Source organism: Gossypium hirsutum, chromosome A04 (genome assembly GCF_007990345.1).
Source record: "Gossypium hirsutum isolate 1008001.06 chromosome A04, Gossypium_hirsutum_v2.1, whole genome shotgun sequence".
NCBI classification, from domain to species: Eukaryota; Viridiplantae; Streptophyta; class Magnoliopsida; order Malvales; family Malvaceae; genus Gossypium; species Gossypium hirsutum.
Window position 1 is genome coordinate 7034147 of NC_053427.1, and position 14309 is coordinate 7048455.

At 32.8% G+C, this 14309-nt stretch overlaps 2 protein-coding genes across 2 annotated transcripts; both read left to right on the top strand.

Annotated features, from left to right (window-relative positions):
* Positions 1-286: 286 nt before the first annotated feature.
* Positions 287-8542, top strand: LOC107948668 (pentatricopeptide repeat-containing protein At2g41720). The gene is given in 11 exon segments (XM_016883292.2): positions 287-618; positions 722-1329; positions 1618-1790; positions 4472-4577; positions 5383-5726; positions 5728-6421; positions 6521-6626; positions 7007-7211; positions 7662-7794; positions 7972-8076; positions 8340-8542. Coding segments are annotated over 10 exon segments (2388 nt in total). The 5' UTR covers positions 287-618; positions 722-954; the 3' UTR covers positions 8487-8542.
* A 60-nt stretch (positions 8543-8602) lies between these two features.
* On the top strand, positions 8603-12725 carry LOC121227898 (pentatricopeptide repeat-containing protein At2g41720-like). Its single transcript, XM_041110824.1, has 2 exons — positions 8603-10287; positions 11928-12725. The coding sequence occupies exons 1-2, from the start codon at positions 9925-9927 to the stop codon at positions 12009-12011; spliced, it is 447 nt and encodes a 148-aa protein (XP_040966758.1). The 5' UTR covers positions 8603-9924; the 3' UTR covers positions 12012-12725.
* Positions 12726-14309: the final 1584 nt, after the last annotated feature.

The following is a 14309-nucleotide window of genomic DNA, read 5'->3' on the forward strand; positions in this document are numbered from 1 at the left end:
AATGGAAAATATCACAAATGGCCCCTCAAAATTTTATTAAAATTTCAAAAGATAAAATTTTTAAAAGAAGAAATTAAAAAATTCAACGCCATATTTACTTGTAGTTCCCACCAAAATCTTAGATTGAAATGTATTAATATTGAATTGAAACTGGGGGAAAAGACAATTGAAAAAGAAACTAAAATTTGTAATCATGAAATTTTGATAAATATGGGGACTATTAATGATATTTTACCATTCATATTTTGTAATAAAAACTTATTTTATTTCTAAATTTATCAGAAAAGATATTACAGAAGGTTGAAGAGAGCAGCAAAGAGGGGGCAGATTGAATTCTGAAAAGAAGAATGTTCAAAAGTTTGAGCAATTGCGACATACATTCCTTTCTGGCAAGCCTTCCTCTTATTCATCCTCCCTCCCCAAATCAAGTTGCAAAACTAATGAAAGGAAATGTGCTTCATACCCATTCAACCCACTCTTAACCTTATCAACCAAGTAACCAGTTGTTTCCTTTCTAACCCTCCCATCAATAAGTGGCATCCCAAGGTAGATACTAATAATCACCCAAAAACCCTCAGTTTTTGTCCCCTTAGAGTTTTTAATTCCACATCTCCTTCTGTAAGTGACAGTATATTCCTCTTCTTCATCTACTTATTATTGATTATTTTCTTTTAATTTTATTAACATTTTAGTGCCTTTAATATATTTGATATTTTTGCAGGTTTAGGCTTTGGGGATTCCGAATTATCTTCGACGGTAACCTTAAATCTTCAGCTATGCTAAATAAATCTGAACCCTGTTTTTTATGTTTCTTTTCCTTTCTTTGAAGTTGTTTTGCTTTATTGATTTTTGTATTAAAAATTCCACTGGTTTATTACTAATACTAAAATTTTCCGGGGTTTATTGTCATCCACTCCTGTGGTGGTCTTCCAAATATTCCAACCGTCAAATTAAATGACCACTCTATTCCATCCGCTCCCTATCAAATTCCCTCTCAACTCGCCAACTTCCACTCACTCCACTACCTCCAAATCCCTTATCCTTTGCAAGAAACGCAATAACGACACCGCGTTTGAGGAACATAAATCCGGGTTCGTCGACTACGACAAGGGCCAGCACGAGGTTTCCACTCGGGTGAGTGGACTCAGGAAGGCCCATATCCCTAAACGGTACCGTTTGCGTGTAGAAGGCGACCGCTTCCAGAAGGACTGGACCATATCTGAGGTGGTCGACCGAGTGCTGGAGCTCAATCATTGGGAAAATGTCGAACCGGTACTGAACCGGTGGGTTGGCCGTTTTGCTAGGAAAAATTTCCCCTTCCTCATTAAGGTATGCTGCGTTCTTATGCTTCTATAAAGCTATAAAATACATAGCTGTTACTCTTTGCATTTTTTTTCTTAAAAAAATTCCAAGCATAAGTGCACATGTTGAATAAGTAAATGTTAAAATTTTCAAATAATGAAAAATGCTTCCCCGCCTCACATTTCTTCATTTACTCGTTTTTAATAAGAAAAAAAAAGGCAGATACGAAAGTAAGAACCAAACAAAGCCTAAGAATAATTAGTGATTAGCGGTTGAAATTGTGCCGGTTGAGTGATTTTGATGCTGGATTTGCAGGAACTGACACAAAGGGGTGCAATTGAACATAGTATAAAAGTATTTGAGTGGATGAAAAAGCAGAAGAACTACTGTGCACGAACTGATATCTACAATATGATGATAAGATTACATGGTAGACATAAACGGACAGATCGGGCTAGGGGGTTGTTCTTTGAAATGCAAAAGTGGAGGTAATGCTTTCTGTTTGTTTGATGTTATATGGAATTTAGTGTGTCATTTCCAACTGACATAAACTACGTTTAACCGTGTGCAAAACTTTACTCGTGTGGATCTCAAGATGTTTATAAAATGGTTAGATGTCAAGAATAAATTTGCTGTTTGTAGACAAGTACATGTCTGTCTAACAAAAGTGTAGCTTTTTGGAGTCTTCTTATGCTGGGCAAGAAGTAGCCTTTTGTAGTTTTTCTATCAAGATCTTTGAAGTCATTATCCTAGTTTAATTATTTCTAATAGAGCTACAGCTACAGACTGCATCAATACAATTGCTCAATTGGCATGAGATCTCAATTAATTGTAAACTTTTATAGAATATTCTGAACTCATACATTTTGGTGGGGAGCCTCATACTAATGACCAAGGAACTATAATTGGTAGAACCTGGAAAAGTTCTGAGACCCATGTTAATTATATCCTAAATAATGACTATTTGGCTGTAGAACTATGATACGGCCATGATTGATTATCCTTAAGTAACTTTAGGGCACTGTGGATTGCTAGAATATTTCATCATGTTGTTTAAAGCTTTACAAGTATATGGCTGTCTGAATCAGAAATTGATCAGTAAAGTTGTAAATTGTAATAAAATCCCCAAATATCAGAAACTGAAATCCCTAAAAATCAGTTTATGGAGTTTAAAAAGGTGTATAAAGAGTTTAATGTTCTACTGTCGTTTAGCCCAAATGTTAAAGATCAGCAGACTTAACGGGGACAAATGACAATTATGAGTTTCCTCGTTGACCTTCCTTCGATGTTTGAGACGACCAAATCACATATTCTTTCTGGATCTAAAATTTCATCTCTTCAAGATACTTTTACGAGAATGTTGTGTATTGAAAACACTCATTCAGCTCAGACTAATAATAGTGCTCTTCTTAGAAAACAGAAAACTATCCTTGTACTATAACAACAAGGCTGCCATCAACATAGCTCAAAATCCATTTAAACATGATGGAACAAAATACATGAAGATTAATCATCACTTTATCAAACAGAAATTGACTATAGGTGCTTTTAGTTCATGTGACATTTGACAAGCAATTAGTTGACATACTTCTTAATCATGAGAAATATTTTCTTTACCTAAATACCAAAAAAAAAAAAAAAAAAAAAGAAAACCTAGTAATTCATTAGCTCCTTAACAAAGTTACTGTGGTAATTAGGGAAATTATCTCACTATCAATAGAATTTCGAATATGCAAAAACAATTGAGCTTCTTCTCTCAGCCACACTTGTCTAGTATCATCAGTAGGAGGTTCGTTATTCAAGTGATCATCTTTATCAATGCTTTGTAAGTAAATTCTAACCATCTTGCTCCAATCTAGATAATTGGTCTCATTTAGTTTGTGCTCTGTAATTTTCAACATTATCAAAATCATCTCGCTTGTAAGGACTTTAGGTTTTATTGCCATCCTTTAAATCCAAGTAACAATGGATAAAACAAGTAAAGAAAATTTAAAGAACCAAATTTCAAGCAAAATATCCCAAAATAACCCAAGGAAAGCCACCAACTTCAAACCGAAGAGGGGAATCATCTGAATTTCCTAAAACTTATTAGCTACAAAATGCCCAAACAATCGCATAAATCCAAACCGATACAAATTCCCTAAAACCCAGCTCTGATCAGGCACCCAAAGGCTGCGTTATGGTCAAACAGACTAGTCGGCACCGGAGGAAGAATTCGGTGAAAAGAAGGCCTCCCAGGCTTCCCCATGCACCGCCATGTGACAAAGGTTTGCTCAGCTTTGGATGGTGCGTGAGCTTCACACACTTGCTTTCCAGTTGTCAGAAGTTGCAAATCTGCTGATGGCACTCCTTTTGCTGGCAGTGCACACTATAAAATCACTTTAAAAGTGACTCATTAAAATACCCCAAAAAACAATGAAACACAAACCAAAAAAGAAAAAATTGAGCTGAAAGGCACTGATTCCATGTAACCAAAGTAGGAATCGAGAAGGGTGTAAGAAGAAAATTATGAGAAGAGCATCTCATTTATACAAGTTACTATAGTCAACTTAAGGAAATTGTTATGATCCTAGTAGAATCTTTAGATTTATTGTACATAATTCTAGGGATTAAGTAGCATTAAATTAGGTATCTTTCCTTCTTTGCATATCTAGGAACTAGTATAAATATGTTATGTAGCATAATGTATAGGCACAAGAAATTATTTTAGAATACCCCTTTCTCTCAACTCTCTACCTTTCTTCTTCTTTTTCACAGCTCTTTACAGCCTAAACAGTGACTGCAAGGCTGTTTTCTTTCTCTTCTTTCTTCCTCTTTTTCTCTCTCACTCGATTTCACAGAAATAAATCAAAGTAAATAAAACCCATACACAGTAATATCAGATTTAGCCTAAATAATATCTTATTTACAACAAAGATTATAATGTAATTTACATGAAATGACATAAATAGTGTAATACAAGCAGGTGACAGATTGACATGCATGGCTGACACTAAAATGATATGTGCATATATTGTTAGCTTTGGAGTTTTATAACTTTCCAAGCAATAGGCTTCTTGTATCCTCAAATGTTATAAATATTAAATTTTGAAGATTTTGACGGTTTCTCATTCAAAAATCTTATTTAACTTTGTGGTGACATAATAATTCCATAATGTCTCTGCTGTAGGTGCAAGCCTGATGTTGAGACATACAATGCTCTTATCCATGCACATGGTCAAGTTGGTCAATGGCGTTGGGCTATGAATATCATGGAAGACATGCTCAGTGCAGCTGTGTGTATTTGTATTTTTGTTCCCTAATGACTCTTTGTGGGTATAAATTGAGTGAGCTTCTTTTTGTTATTTTCACATTGAAATGATACTGCATATAAAATATATGTTCACAATACTACATGGTGCGTTCATTTTCTTGCAATGGTCACTGTTATTATTGTTAAGGTCAAACAACACCCACAAAGTGCTTCTATTATTATCTAGTTGTCACTATAATTATTGTTATGGTTGATACAAATTTGGTGTCTGCAGGCTGTACTATTCATATAATCTTCCCCTGGTTGATTGAGCAGATTGCTTTGCATGATTTTTATTGGTCACATGCTTCAAGTCCCACTTTTAAGTTTGTAAATTCATTCAGAGTTGCACATAGTGAGATAAATTATATGATTTAGAATTATGGAAGTTTAGATGGGATTTAAGAGTTTTGTCAGGGGTTTCCCCTTCAAACTAGACTAAGCAATCAAAATTGATGTGCCATAAAGGGTGCTTCTTTCTTTTCCAGTTCTCTGATAAATATTTGGAGGAAAATAGATAGAGGAAGAAACCAAATAAAACTTTCATACATGCAGTGTACATGATAACATAACGGTTGCTAAATAAATCCAATCGAAGTTAGCACATATATTTTTTTTATATAGATAGATAGCATCAATGCTTTGATGTTTTCTTGTTTTATAAAAAATAAATCATCCTAGCTTTTTCTATTAAGCAACTGTTCTTTCCCTAATTTCTCTTTCCATCTCTTCAGAAATTTTATGTCTTTTCAACAAGAGATGTTTGTAACCTTAATGTATATGGGCAGATCCCTCCAAGTCGATCAACTTATAACAACTTGATAAACGCTTGTGGATCTAGTGGAAACTGGAGAGAAGCTCTGAAGGTTTGCAAGAAAATGACGGAAAATGGAGTTGGACCAGATCTGGTGACACATAACATTGTATTGTCAGCATATAAGAGTGGGGCCCAGTATTCAAAAGCTTTATCTTATTTTGAATTGATGAAAGGGACACATATTCGTCCTGATACAACTACACTGAATATTGTGATAAATTGCCTAGTGAAGCTCGGACAATATGGAAAAGCTATGGATATATTTAATTCCATGAGAGATGAGAGAGCAGATTCCCGACCTGACATCGTTTGCACATGCAGAAGGTATACAACCCAATATTGTTTCATATAACACACTAATGGCTGCATATGCTTCACATGGAATGAGTAAAGAGGCAGTTGCTGTTTTTGACCAGATAAAACAAAATGGATTTCGTCCAGATGTTGTTTCTTATACTTCTTTACTTAATGCTTATGGAAGATCGCAGCTACCTGAAAAAGCTAGAGAAATTTTTGATATGATGAAGAGAAACAATTGTAAACCTAATCTTGTAAGTTATAATGCATTGATTGATGCCTATGGATCCAATGGTTTATTAGCTGAGGCTGTAGAAGTCTTGCGTCAAATGGAGCAAGATGGGATTAAGCCAAACATTGTCTCAATTTGCACCCTTTTAGCTGCCTGTGGGCGCTGTCGGCAGAAAGTGAATATTGATGCTATACTCTCAGCAGCTGAGCTGCGATGTATCAAACTGAATACAGTTGCCTACAATTCAGCAATTGGAAGCTATATGAATTTCGGAGAGTTTGAGAAGGCGATAGCTTTGTACAAATCCATGAGGAAAAGGAAAGTCTTAGCAGATTCTGTTACTTATACAGTATTAATAAGTGGTTCCCATAAACTGTCCAGATATAGTGAGGCACTTGGGTTTCTTGATGACATGGTTGGTTTAAAAATTCCCTTAACGAAGGAGGTGTACTCATCTCTTATTTGTGTCTACAGTAAACAGGCAGGTGCTTCTGCACGGTGTGCTTCTTAATTGCTGATATACAACTTGAGGGAAATGTTTTCTTATTTATTTTATTCTTCCTTTTAACACCCATTTCAGGGCCAAGTTGCTGAAGCTGAATCAATGTTCAACATGATGAAGGTTTCTGGTTGTTGTCCTGATGTTGTTGCATATACTGCGATGCTGCATGCTTATAGTTCTGCAGGTAAGTTGCACGATACACTTCTGAACTAACTCACTGTGGAGACCAATTCTGGATACATGTACAAGCTATATGGGGAAGTGATCTTTTTGTCGAAGAAATTTTATTATCATAGCTGATCTTTTCTTAAAATGTTTTTTTTTTATTCTATACCCGGAAGTTTATTGATTAACTTCATGGTACGGTGTGAGCTTAGTTCTTTGTATTTATTGGTTGAACTTGTCTAAAGAACATTTTCCACTTTGTCTTGGGCATTTATTTAAAGCTGCATCAGAACTGGCTATTTCTCATGCTAATATGTTCAATTTGTTTGAAAGTATGTCTTCTTTAGCTGGAAAAACTACTACTTTGGGAACTAAAAACTTGGTGCTTATTAACTACAGAAAATTGGGCAAAAGCTTCTGCAATCTTCCTAGAGATGGAAGAAAATGGTATCCAACCAGACTCTATAGCATGTTCTGCTCTACTGCGAGCTTTTAACAAGGGAGGACAACCATCCAAAGTTCTTGTTTTGGCAAAGTATATGAGAGAGAAAGCAATTCCTTTAAATGATGCTGTTTTCTTTGAAATGGTATCAGCTTGTAGCATGTAAGTTTCATGTCTTTATTTTCTGAAAAGAAATCATGTTTCATTAGCTTTTTCCCCTTTTGTCAAAAATATTGCTTATTGTTTATTATTTTTTAGAGTGCTTGATACCTGATGCAGATCTTTCCATTTTACTTTTATATCAGAGGAAAATTAACTTTTGAAAGAGTTCCATTTTACTTTTATGGCAGAGGAAAATTAACTTTTTCCAGAATTTGAGGATAATGAATCTAATTTAACCAATTCTATTGACACCCAATTGTATCCTTTTTGCATTTTTAAAGGAAGAACATGTATAAAAGAAATTAATTTTGTTGGGGCCACATCCAACATTGCTTGCCTGTACACTATTTCACGATATATCCTACATGACAAAATAGATCCTTTTTTCATTGAACATTTAGTATGCTTTATCTGCTTACTAGAAACTAACATTGGGGGATTCAAATGAAGTTTGCAAGATTGGAAGACTACAATTGACCTGATCGAACTAATGGAGCCTTGGTTCCCTTTGGTTTCCATTGGGCTTTTGAATCAGCTTCTTCATCTGCTTGGGAAGAGTGGAAAGACTGAATCCATGATGAAGGTACTTGATTTCCTTAATGTTTATACATGCAATAGAAGTCCTTGCTGTTGCTTTGTCTTTCAAAAACTCCAAAGTTCTCAAGTTCTATCTTACCACTAAGGTTAAAGGTTGGTTCGGTGTTTGATTATTCTTATTCTCCACTTCCTATTTTTTTTTCTTTCTTTGGAAAACATGCAGCTGTTTTACAAGATAATAGCATCAGGTGTTCCAGTCAGTTTCAACACCTACTCAATCTTGTTGAAAAATCTGTTGGCAGCTGAAAATTGGCGGAAATATATCGAGGTTATACTCTGTATTATCTGTTAACCATTTTAGCGTCTATCTTCAATCCACACACCATAGAGTTTCTTAGATAAATGATGTAAATGGTGTTGGATTCATCTGTTTTTCTAGTTTTAACATCTGGCATGATGGCTAAATGTTTGAAATCTGAATGGCCTTTGAATTAGGAGACGCAGGTCCTCAAACACCTTACTTTTCCGCAATGGCATTATGGTACAAAATGCGTTATAAGACTCAAATCTCCTCGACAAATCTCTGTGCAGGTTCTTCAGTGGATGGAGGATTCCGGAATTCAACCTTCGAAAGGGATGTTTGTTGATATTGTCTCCTTTTCACAGAAAAGATGTGGGGTTGAATATGCAGATAAAATAAAAGAAAAAGTAGGTAAGCTGAAGTTATTTCTGCCATGATAAATATTACTTTAGTGTTATTTTATTTTATTTAAGGAGAAAATATAGTTTTATTATTTATTTCACCTTTTATAATATGGTTTTAAACTTAAAAGAGACTATCACATGTTTCTTCATTAAACCAAGTAAAGGCTTACTAAAAACAAAAACTAATAGATGAGACAAATTTCCTTTTTCAATCTAAAGGTTCAATTATTCTATGTTAATAAATTTGTTTCAAGCATACTCGTCGTTATAACTTTGTTTAGAAAATTATGTTTTAGGAATCGGTTCTAAAAATTTATCGAAATAAAATATGTAAAAATAATTTATTTTAGTTTTGAAGAAACTTAGAAAAAGATTGTTATTCATTCTGCTAATTAGTTTACACCTATAAAGAGAGGAATTAACACAAACAAGGAAAACAATCCCTAAAAAACAGAAACTTCCTAAGAATCAGTGACTCAGATTAGTTTCTATTTACAAGGGAACTCCAAGTAATAAGGTAAGACTTCTAGTAATAAGGTAAGTTTTCTGTCCTTAATCTTAGGAATTCCAACAAATTTTTATATAATTGTTGGTTTAATTATTGGAATAAGATATGTAAAAATTATTTTCTAGCTATATATGTTTGATTACTACTAAATTTATCTGCCACTTTGGGCGGTAGCTATTGGCAAATTAGCCTTCAATTCTTTGAGTTCACTAAACTTGTAGTGATTGCAACGATTGATTCATCTATTGATAAATCGAGTTGTAATACCACATCTTTGAGTGTAATGGTGCACTTATCTCACGGTAGATGGAATGTGTGAGTTTCATGTCTCTCTCTCTAGCAGAGCATTGAAAAATGGAAGCTTCAATTCACATCCACGAAACATATGAGACGAATGCAAGAATTTTACATCATTTAAGTGCCACTCTATAATACGTGGTGCTCTGACACTTAAATTGTGTATATGTATCTGAATTATAGTCTTTGTCCTATTTATATTAATACAAGCACACTCAAAATATTATATATTTATTTCAAAAAATTAATAATGATATTAACAAAATAAAAATATACCAAGATTTTTTAATTTTTTAAATAGCATATATGGATAATTTTGCCCCTAAATAGAGAGAACATATATTCTGTCCCTGAAGAAAAACCATTTTACAAAAATGGGGTATATCCAATGGAAAAAATCGTTGAGGAATAAAAGAACAACAATAGATATGATGGATTCATTGAAATAGAAAAAGAGATCAATCATACAGTGAAACTAAAGAGAAAAATAATAGGGAAAACAACAACGATAACGATAGTTTACAATCTAGGAAGGAGTAGTAGGAGGGGTCAGTCCATTATTTTAGTAGATAAAAACACAATGAAACGCAAAACAATAAATGACCATTCCACTCCTGCGGTGGTCTTCCAAACATTCCAACCGTCAAAACCTCCGTATCAAATTAAATGACCACTCTGTCCCATCTGCTCCCTATCAAATTCCCTCTCAACTCGCCAACTTCCACTCACTCCACTACCTCCAAATCCCTTATCCTTTGCAAGAAACGCAATAACGACACTGCGTTTGAGGAACATAAATCCGGGTTCGTAGACTACGACAAGGTTTCCACTCAGGTGAGTGGACTTAGGAAGGCCCATATCCCTAAACGGTATCGTTTGCGTGTAGAAGGCGACCGCTTCCAGAAGGACTGGACCATATCTGCGGTGGTCGACCGAGTTATGGAGCTCAGTCATTGGGAAAATGTCGAACCGGTACTGAACCGGTGGGTTGGCCGTTCTGCTAGGAAAAATTTCCCCTTCCTCATTAAGGTATGCCGCGTTCTTATGCTTCTATAAAGCTATAAAATACATAGCTGTTACTCTTTGCAATTTTTAATATGTAATTCACGTATAATACGAATTACAGAACAATAAAGGAAAAAAAATTATATTATAAACTTGAAAAATGATCGAGTTTAGATTTTAAAAATTGTAATCTTATACCATCTTAAATGAGATTAATTTTATTTCTCAAGCTCATTTTTTAAAGTTAATATTTATGTTAAAACTTTCTCAAATATTAGGTGGATCTTTGAGCATAATATGATAATTTGAGTTAAGCTACCGATGAACTGAAATATTATTATTAAAAAAGTCATTTTTAAAAAAAAATTAACTATAATAGAAAGTAGAATAAAATTATCGCTGACTACATTATATATAGTGTTAATGTTTCATTTTATTACTAGTATAATAATATAAGGAAAAAAATTTAATTAATACATGTATTAAAATAATTAGACATAAAATAAAAAAATAATTAATACAAATTTAAACTTGAAATTAAAATGATGAGTAAAAAAAATTATTATAAAAAATAAAATATTTTCAAAAAAAAAAAAATAACGTATAACACAAATCACAGAACAATAAAGGTTTTTTTTTTATATTTTGAGGAGGAATTCAAATTGAGGAAAATTCATGTATTTGTTGTAAAATAAAATATTAATATATGTTTTATAAGTTAAGTAATATCTAAAAGTATCCAACAATGTTAATGTTTAGATTTTGTTAACCAAAAACAACATTTTTATCTGGTTAATTTGTTTGTGATGCTAATTATGCGTTTCTTTAACCGTAAAGATGACTTTTTGAAATTTACAAGTCTCTTCGCAAGTGGTTTTTTTTTTTTTTATAAATTATATTTATGTTAAAGTATAATTAAATATTTTTAAGAATATTATTTATATTGAAAATAAAATAAATAAACAAATGAAATAATAATTATAGAGGAGCTAAAGGAGTAATTTGTCCCTTTACTAGGGTTCCAGTCCATCCACTGGAGCTTTATTGGTGAAACCATGGAGATTGAAATACGTGGAAGCTCATAGTTTAAATATAATTTTTGGAAAACAGTTATCGAACTTTTTTTTTTAAAACAATAAATTATTTATGTTAGAAAGAACAATATTATCGGTGCAATGATAATGTATATTATATTTTAAAAAGTAATATTGGTTTGAATTTTGGAATAGGACAACCCCAAATCCTAAATATAAACCGTAAAACGAATGATAAAAAATTATTTAATTTACAATTATTTTTTTAGTTATATCTCTCCTATATTTTTTTATAAATTTTAAATTATTTATTAATATAATATATAAAAAAATATCATATTGCATCAAAGAAGGTTAAATTTATTATTATGTCTTATATTTTAAATTTAAAAAAAAATCATTTAATGTATAGGTTTCTTAATAAAAAGATTAAAATATAATCTATATCATACTACAAAGATATACGGGAAGTAAGTGATACCGCATAAGTGACGCACTCAGGTGGTGTATAGTTTAACTTTTGGAGAACTCATTTGATTGACTCTAACAAGTTCTCAATTGAAGAAGGGTTGACACCTTTCACCCCCTTTAAATTCAGTTTGCTCCATAACTTCGTAACTCTTTTATCAGGGCTCATCAGGCTGTAGCTACTGGTGCAGCTCGCGAAGCATCTCCCGCTATCCTCTGAAGTACCTCCACTATTGTGCGAAGTAAATCTTCATCACCTCGACCCTCTCGATGAGGTCTATTGGCTTTATTTCCTCGAGCACCAACTTTATCAACACCGTGTGCCTCGATCTCAACCTGATTTTCACCCTCAAAGGAGTGATCACTGCTATTGATTCCATCTTCAACAACATTTCTTGATTCTTCAGACATTTCAGCTATAAAACAGAGGAATTCATAATCAGCATCCAAACCTCGACTTTGACTCGACTCGACCTTGGCATGTACCTTTAGACTCAATTTTAAGATTGATTTAGTTAAGAGAATTGACTATACCTATAGTTCTGATACCACTAAATATAACACCCCATACTTGACCCAATCGACGAGTCCGAGTTATAGGATGTCACATTCATTGCTAGTGTCGTATACGAGTCATATACGAGTTCATATACGAGTCATTGACTATACCTTGGATATTACATGTGTATAACACGATATATAATCATTTTCGGGTCATATACGAGTTCAGGAAAACTTATTTACTATCCTAGGGCTGAATTTGGACTAATCTTTAAGGTATTCAAAACATTTTAGGCTAGTGTTGTGGCATCAAGGTTGTGGTGTCGTGACCCCTAAAACAGTGAGCTAGCTTTCCAACATGAGGGCCAAATTATAAAGTTTTTAAAATTTCATGAAGTTGACGTCGCAACATCAAACAGAGGACATCACGAGGATGATGGCTGGCGTCTCGACATTCCTCAACAATATACCAAAATTGTAATTCCTCTTAATTTCAACCTAACTTATAACAACAATTAGTAAGTCTTAAGTCCCCAAAAGACCATTTCACACACATGACAAGTTTAACATAGAACTTCAAATCAACAAAACCTTTTTCATGCATGAACCATTATCATTTTCTTTTGTCCACAACTCAAATACTAGGTATATACCATATGACAAAATTAAAAAAGCTATACAAACTTTATTGAGTCGAAGGCTATAGTCTAGATGCTGAATTCACCTCCGGGCCTTTGAGAATTACCTATACCTACGGTAACCGTCTTCCACTTTGGGCAAAGGAAGATTAAATGCTCAAATATAAATGGAGTAATATCAAAATAGTCTCTAAAAGTTTATCAAAATTTCAATATAGTCTATCCACTTTAAAATTTATCAAAATTTTGATATGGTCCCTCCTTTTATAAATTTTATTTTAAAATAGTATGTTATTTTCTAAACTAAAAAATTAAATTAAAAATTATTATAAGAATTTAAAAAATTAAAAAAAATTGAAATTCAGTTACTTCTAAAATATGGGAATTTAAAATTTACTAATTAAAGAAATTGTATGTATACATTTATATTGGAATTTATATGTTACTTTTAAACTTACAAAATGGTTTTCATATTGGTATTTTTTACTAATAATAAAAAATTACAAAAAAAATACTTTTAAATTGGATGGACTATATTGAAAATTTTATATACATTCAAGGGCCATTTAGTAAAATCATCAATGATGAAAAATGACGTTATATCAAAAATGACCCTTGAATGCATATCAAAATTTCAATATAGCCCATCCAATTCTTTAATTTTCAATATAGGGCAAAGCAATGAAAGCATAGAAACAAGCGGTTCTTCGGGTGGTTGCGCTTTCTATGCTTTGGGCTTAAAATGGAAAATATCACAAATGGTCCCTCAAAATTTTATTAAAATTTCAAAAGAAAAATTTTTTGAAAGAAGAAATTAAAAAATTCAACGCTATATTTACTTGTAGTTCCCGCCAAAGTTTTAGATTGAAATATATTAATATTGAATTGAAACTGGGGGAAAAGGCAATTGAAAAAGAAACTAAAATTTGTAATCATGAAAATTTGATAAAATATGGGGACTATTAATGATATTTTACCATTCATATTTTATAATAAAAACTTATTTTATTTCTAAATTTATCAGAAAAGATATTACAGGAGGTTGAAGAGAGCAGCAAAGAGGGGGCAGATTGAATTCTGAAAAGAAGAATGTTCAAAAATTTGAGCAATTGCGACATACATTCCTTTCTGGCAAGCCTTCCTCTTATTCATCCTCCCTCCCCAAACCAAGTTGCAAAACTACTGAAAGGAAATGTGCTTCATACCCATTCAACCCACTCTTAACCTTATCAACCAAATAACCAAATGTTTCCTTTCTAACCCTCCCATCAATAAGTGGCATCCCAAGGTAGATACCAAGATTTTGAACTCTTTGGAATCCAAACAAACTGTAAACATCATTTGCCACTCTCTCTATAGAATTATTAGAGAACAAGATGTTAGTTTTTTGAGAATTTACTTTATA

Coding starts and splice junctions, on each gene's coding strand:
- LOC121227898 (XM_041110824.1), top strand. CDS start 9,925: ATGACCACTCTGTCCCATCTGCTCCCTATCAAATTCCCTCTCAACTCG. Junction 10,288..11,927: donor ATTTCCCCTTCCTCATTAAG/GTATGCCGCGTT, acceptor CTCTTTTATCAG/GGCTCATCAGGCTGTAGCTA.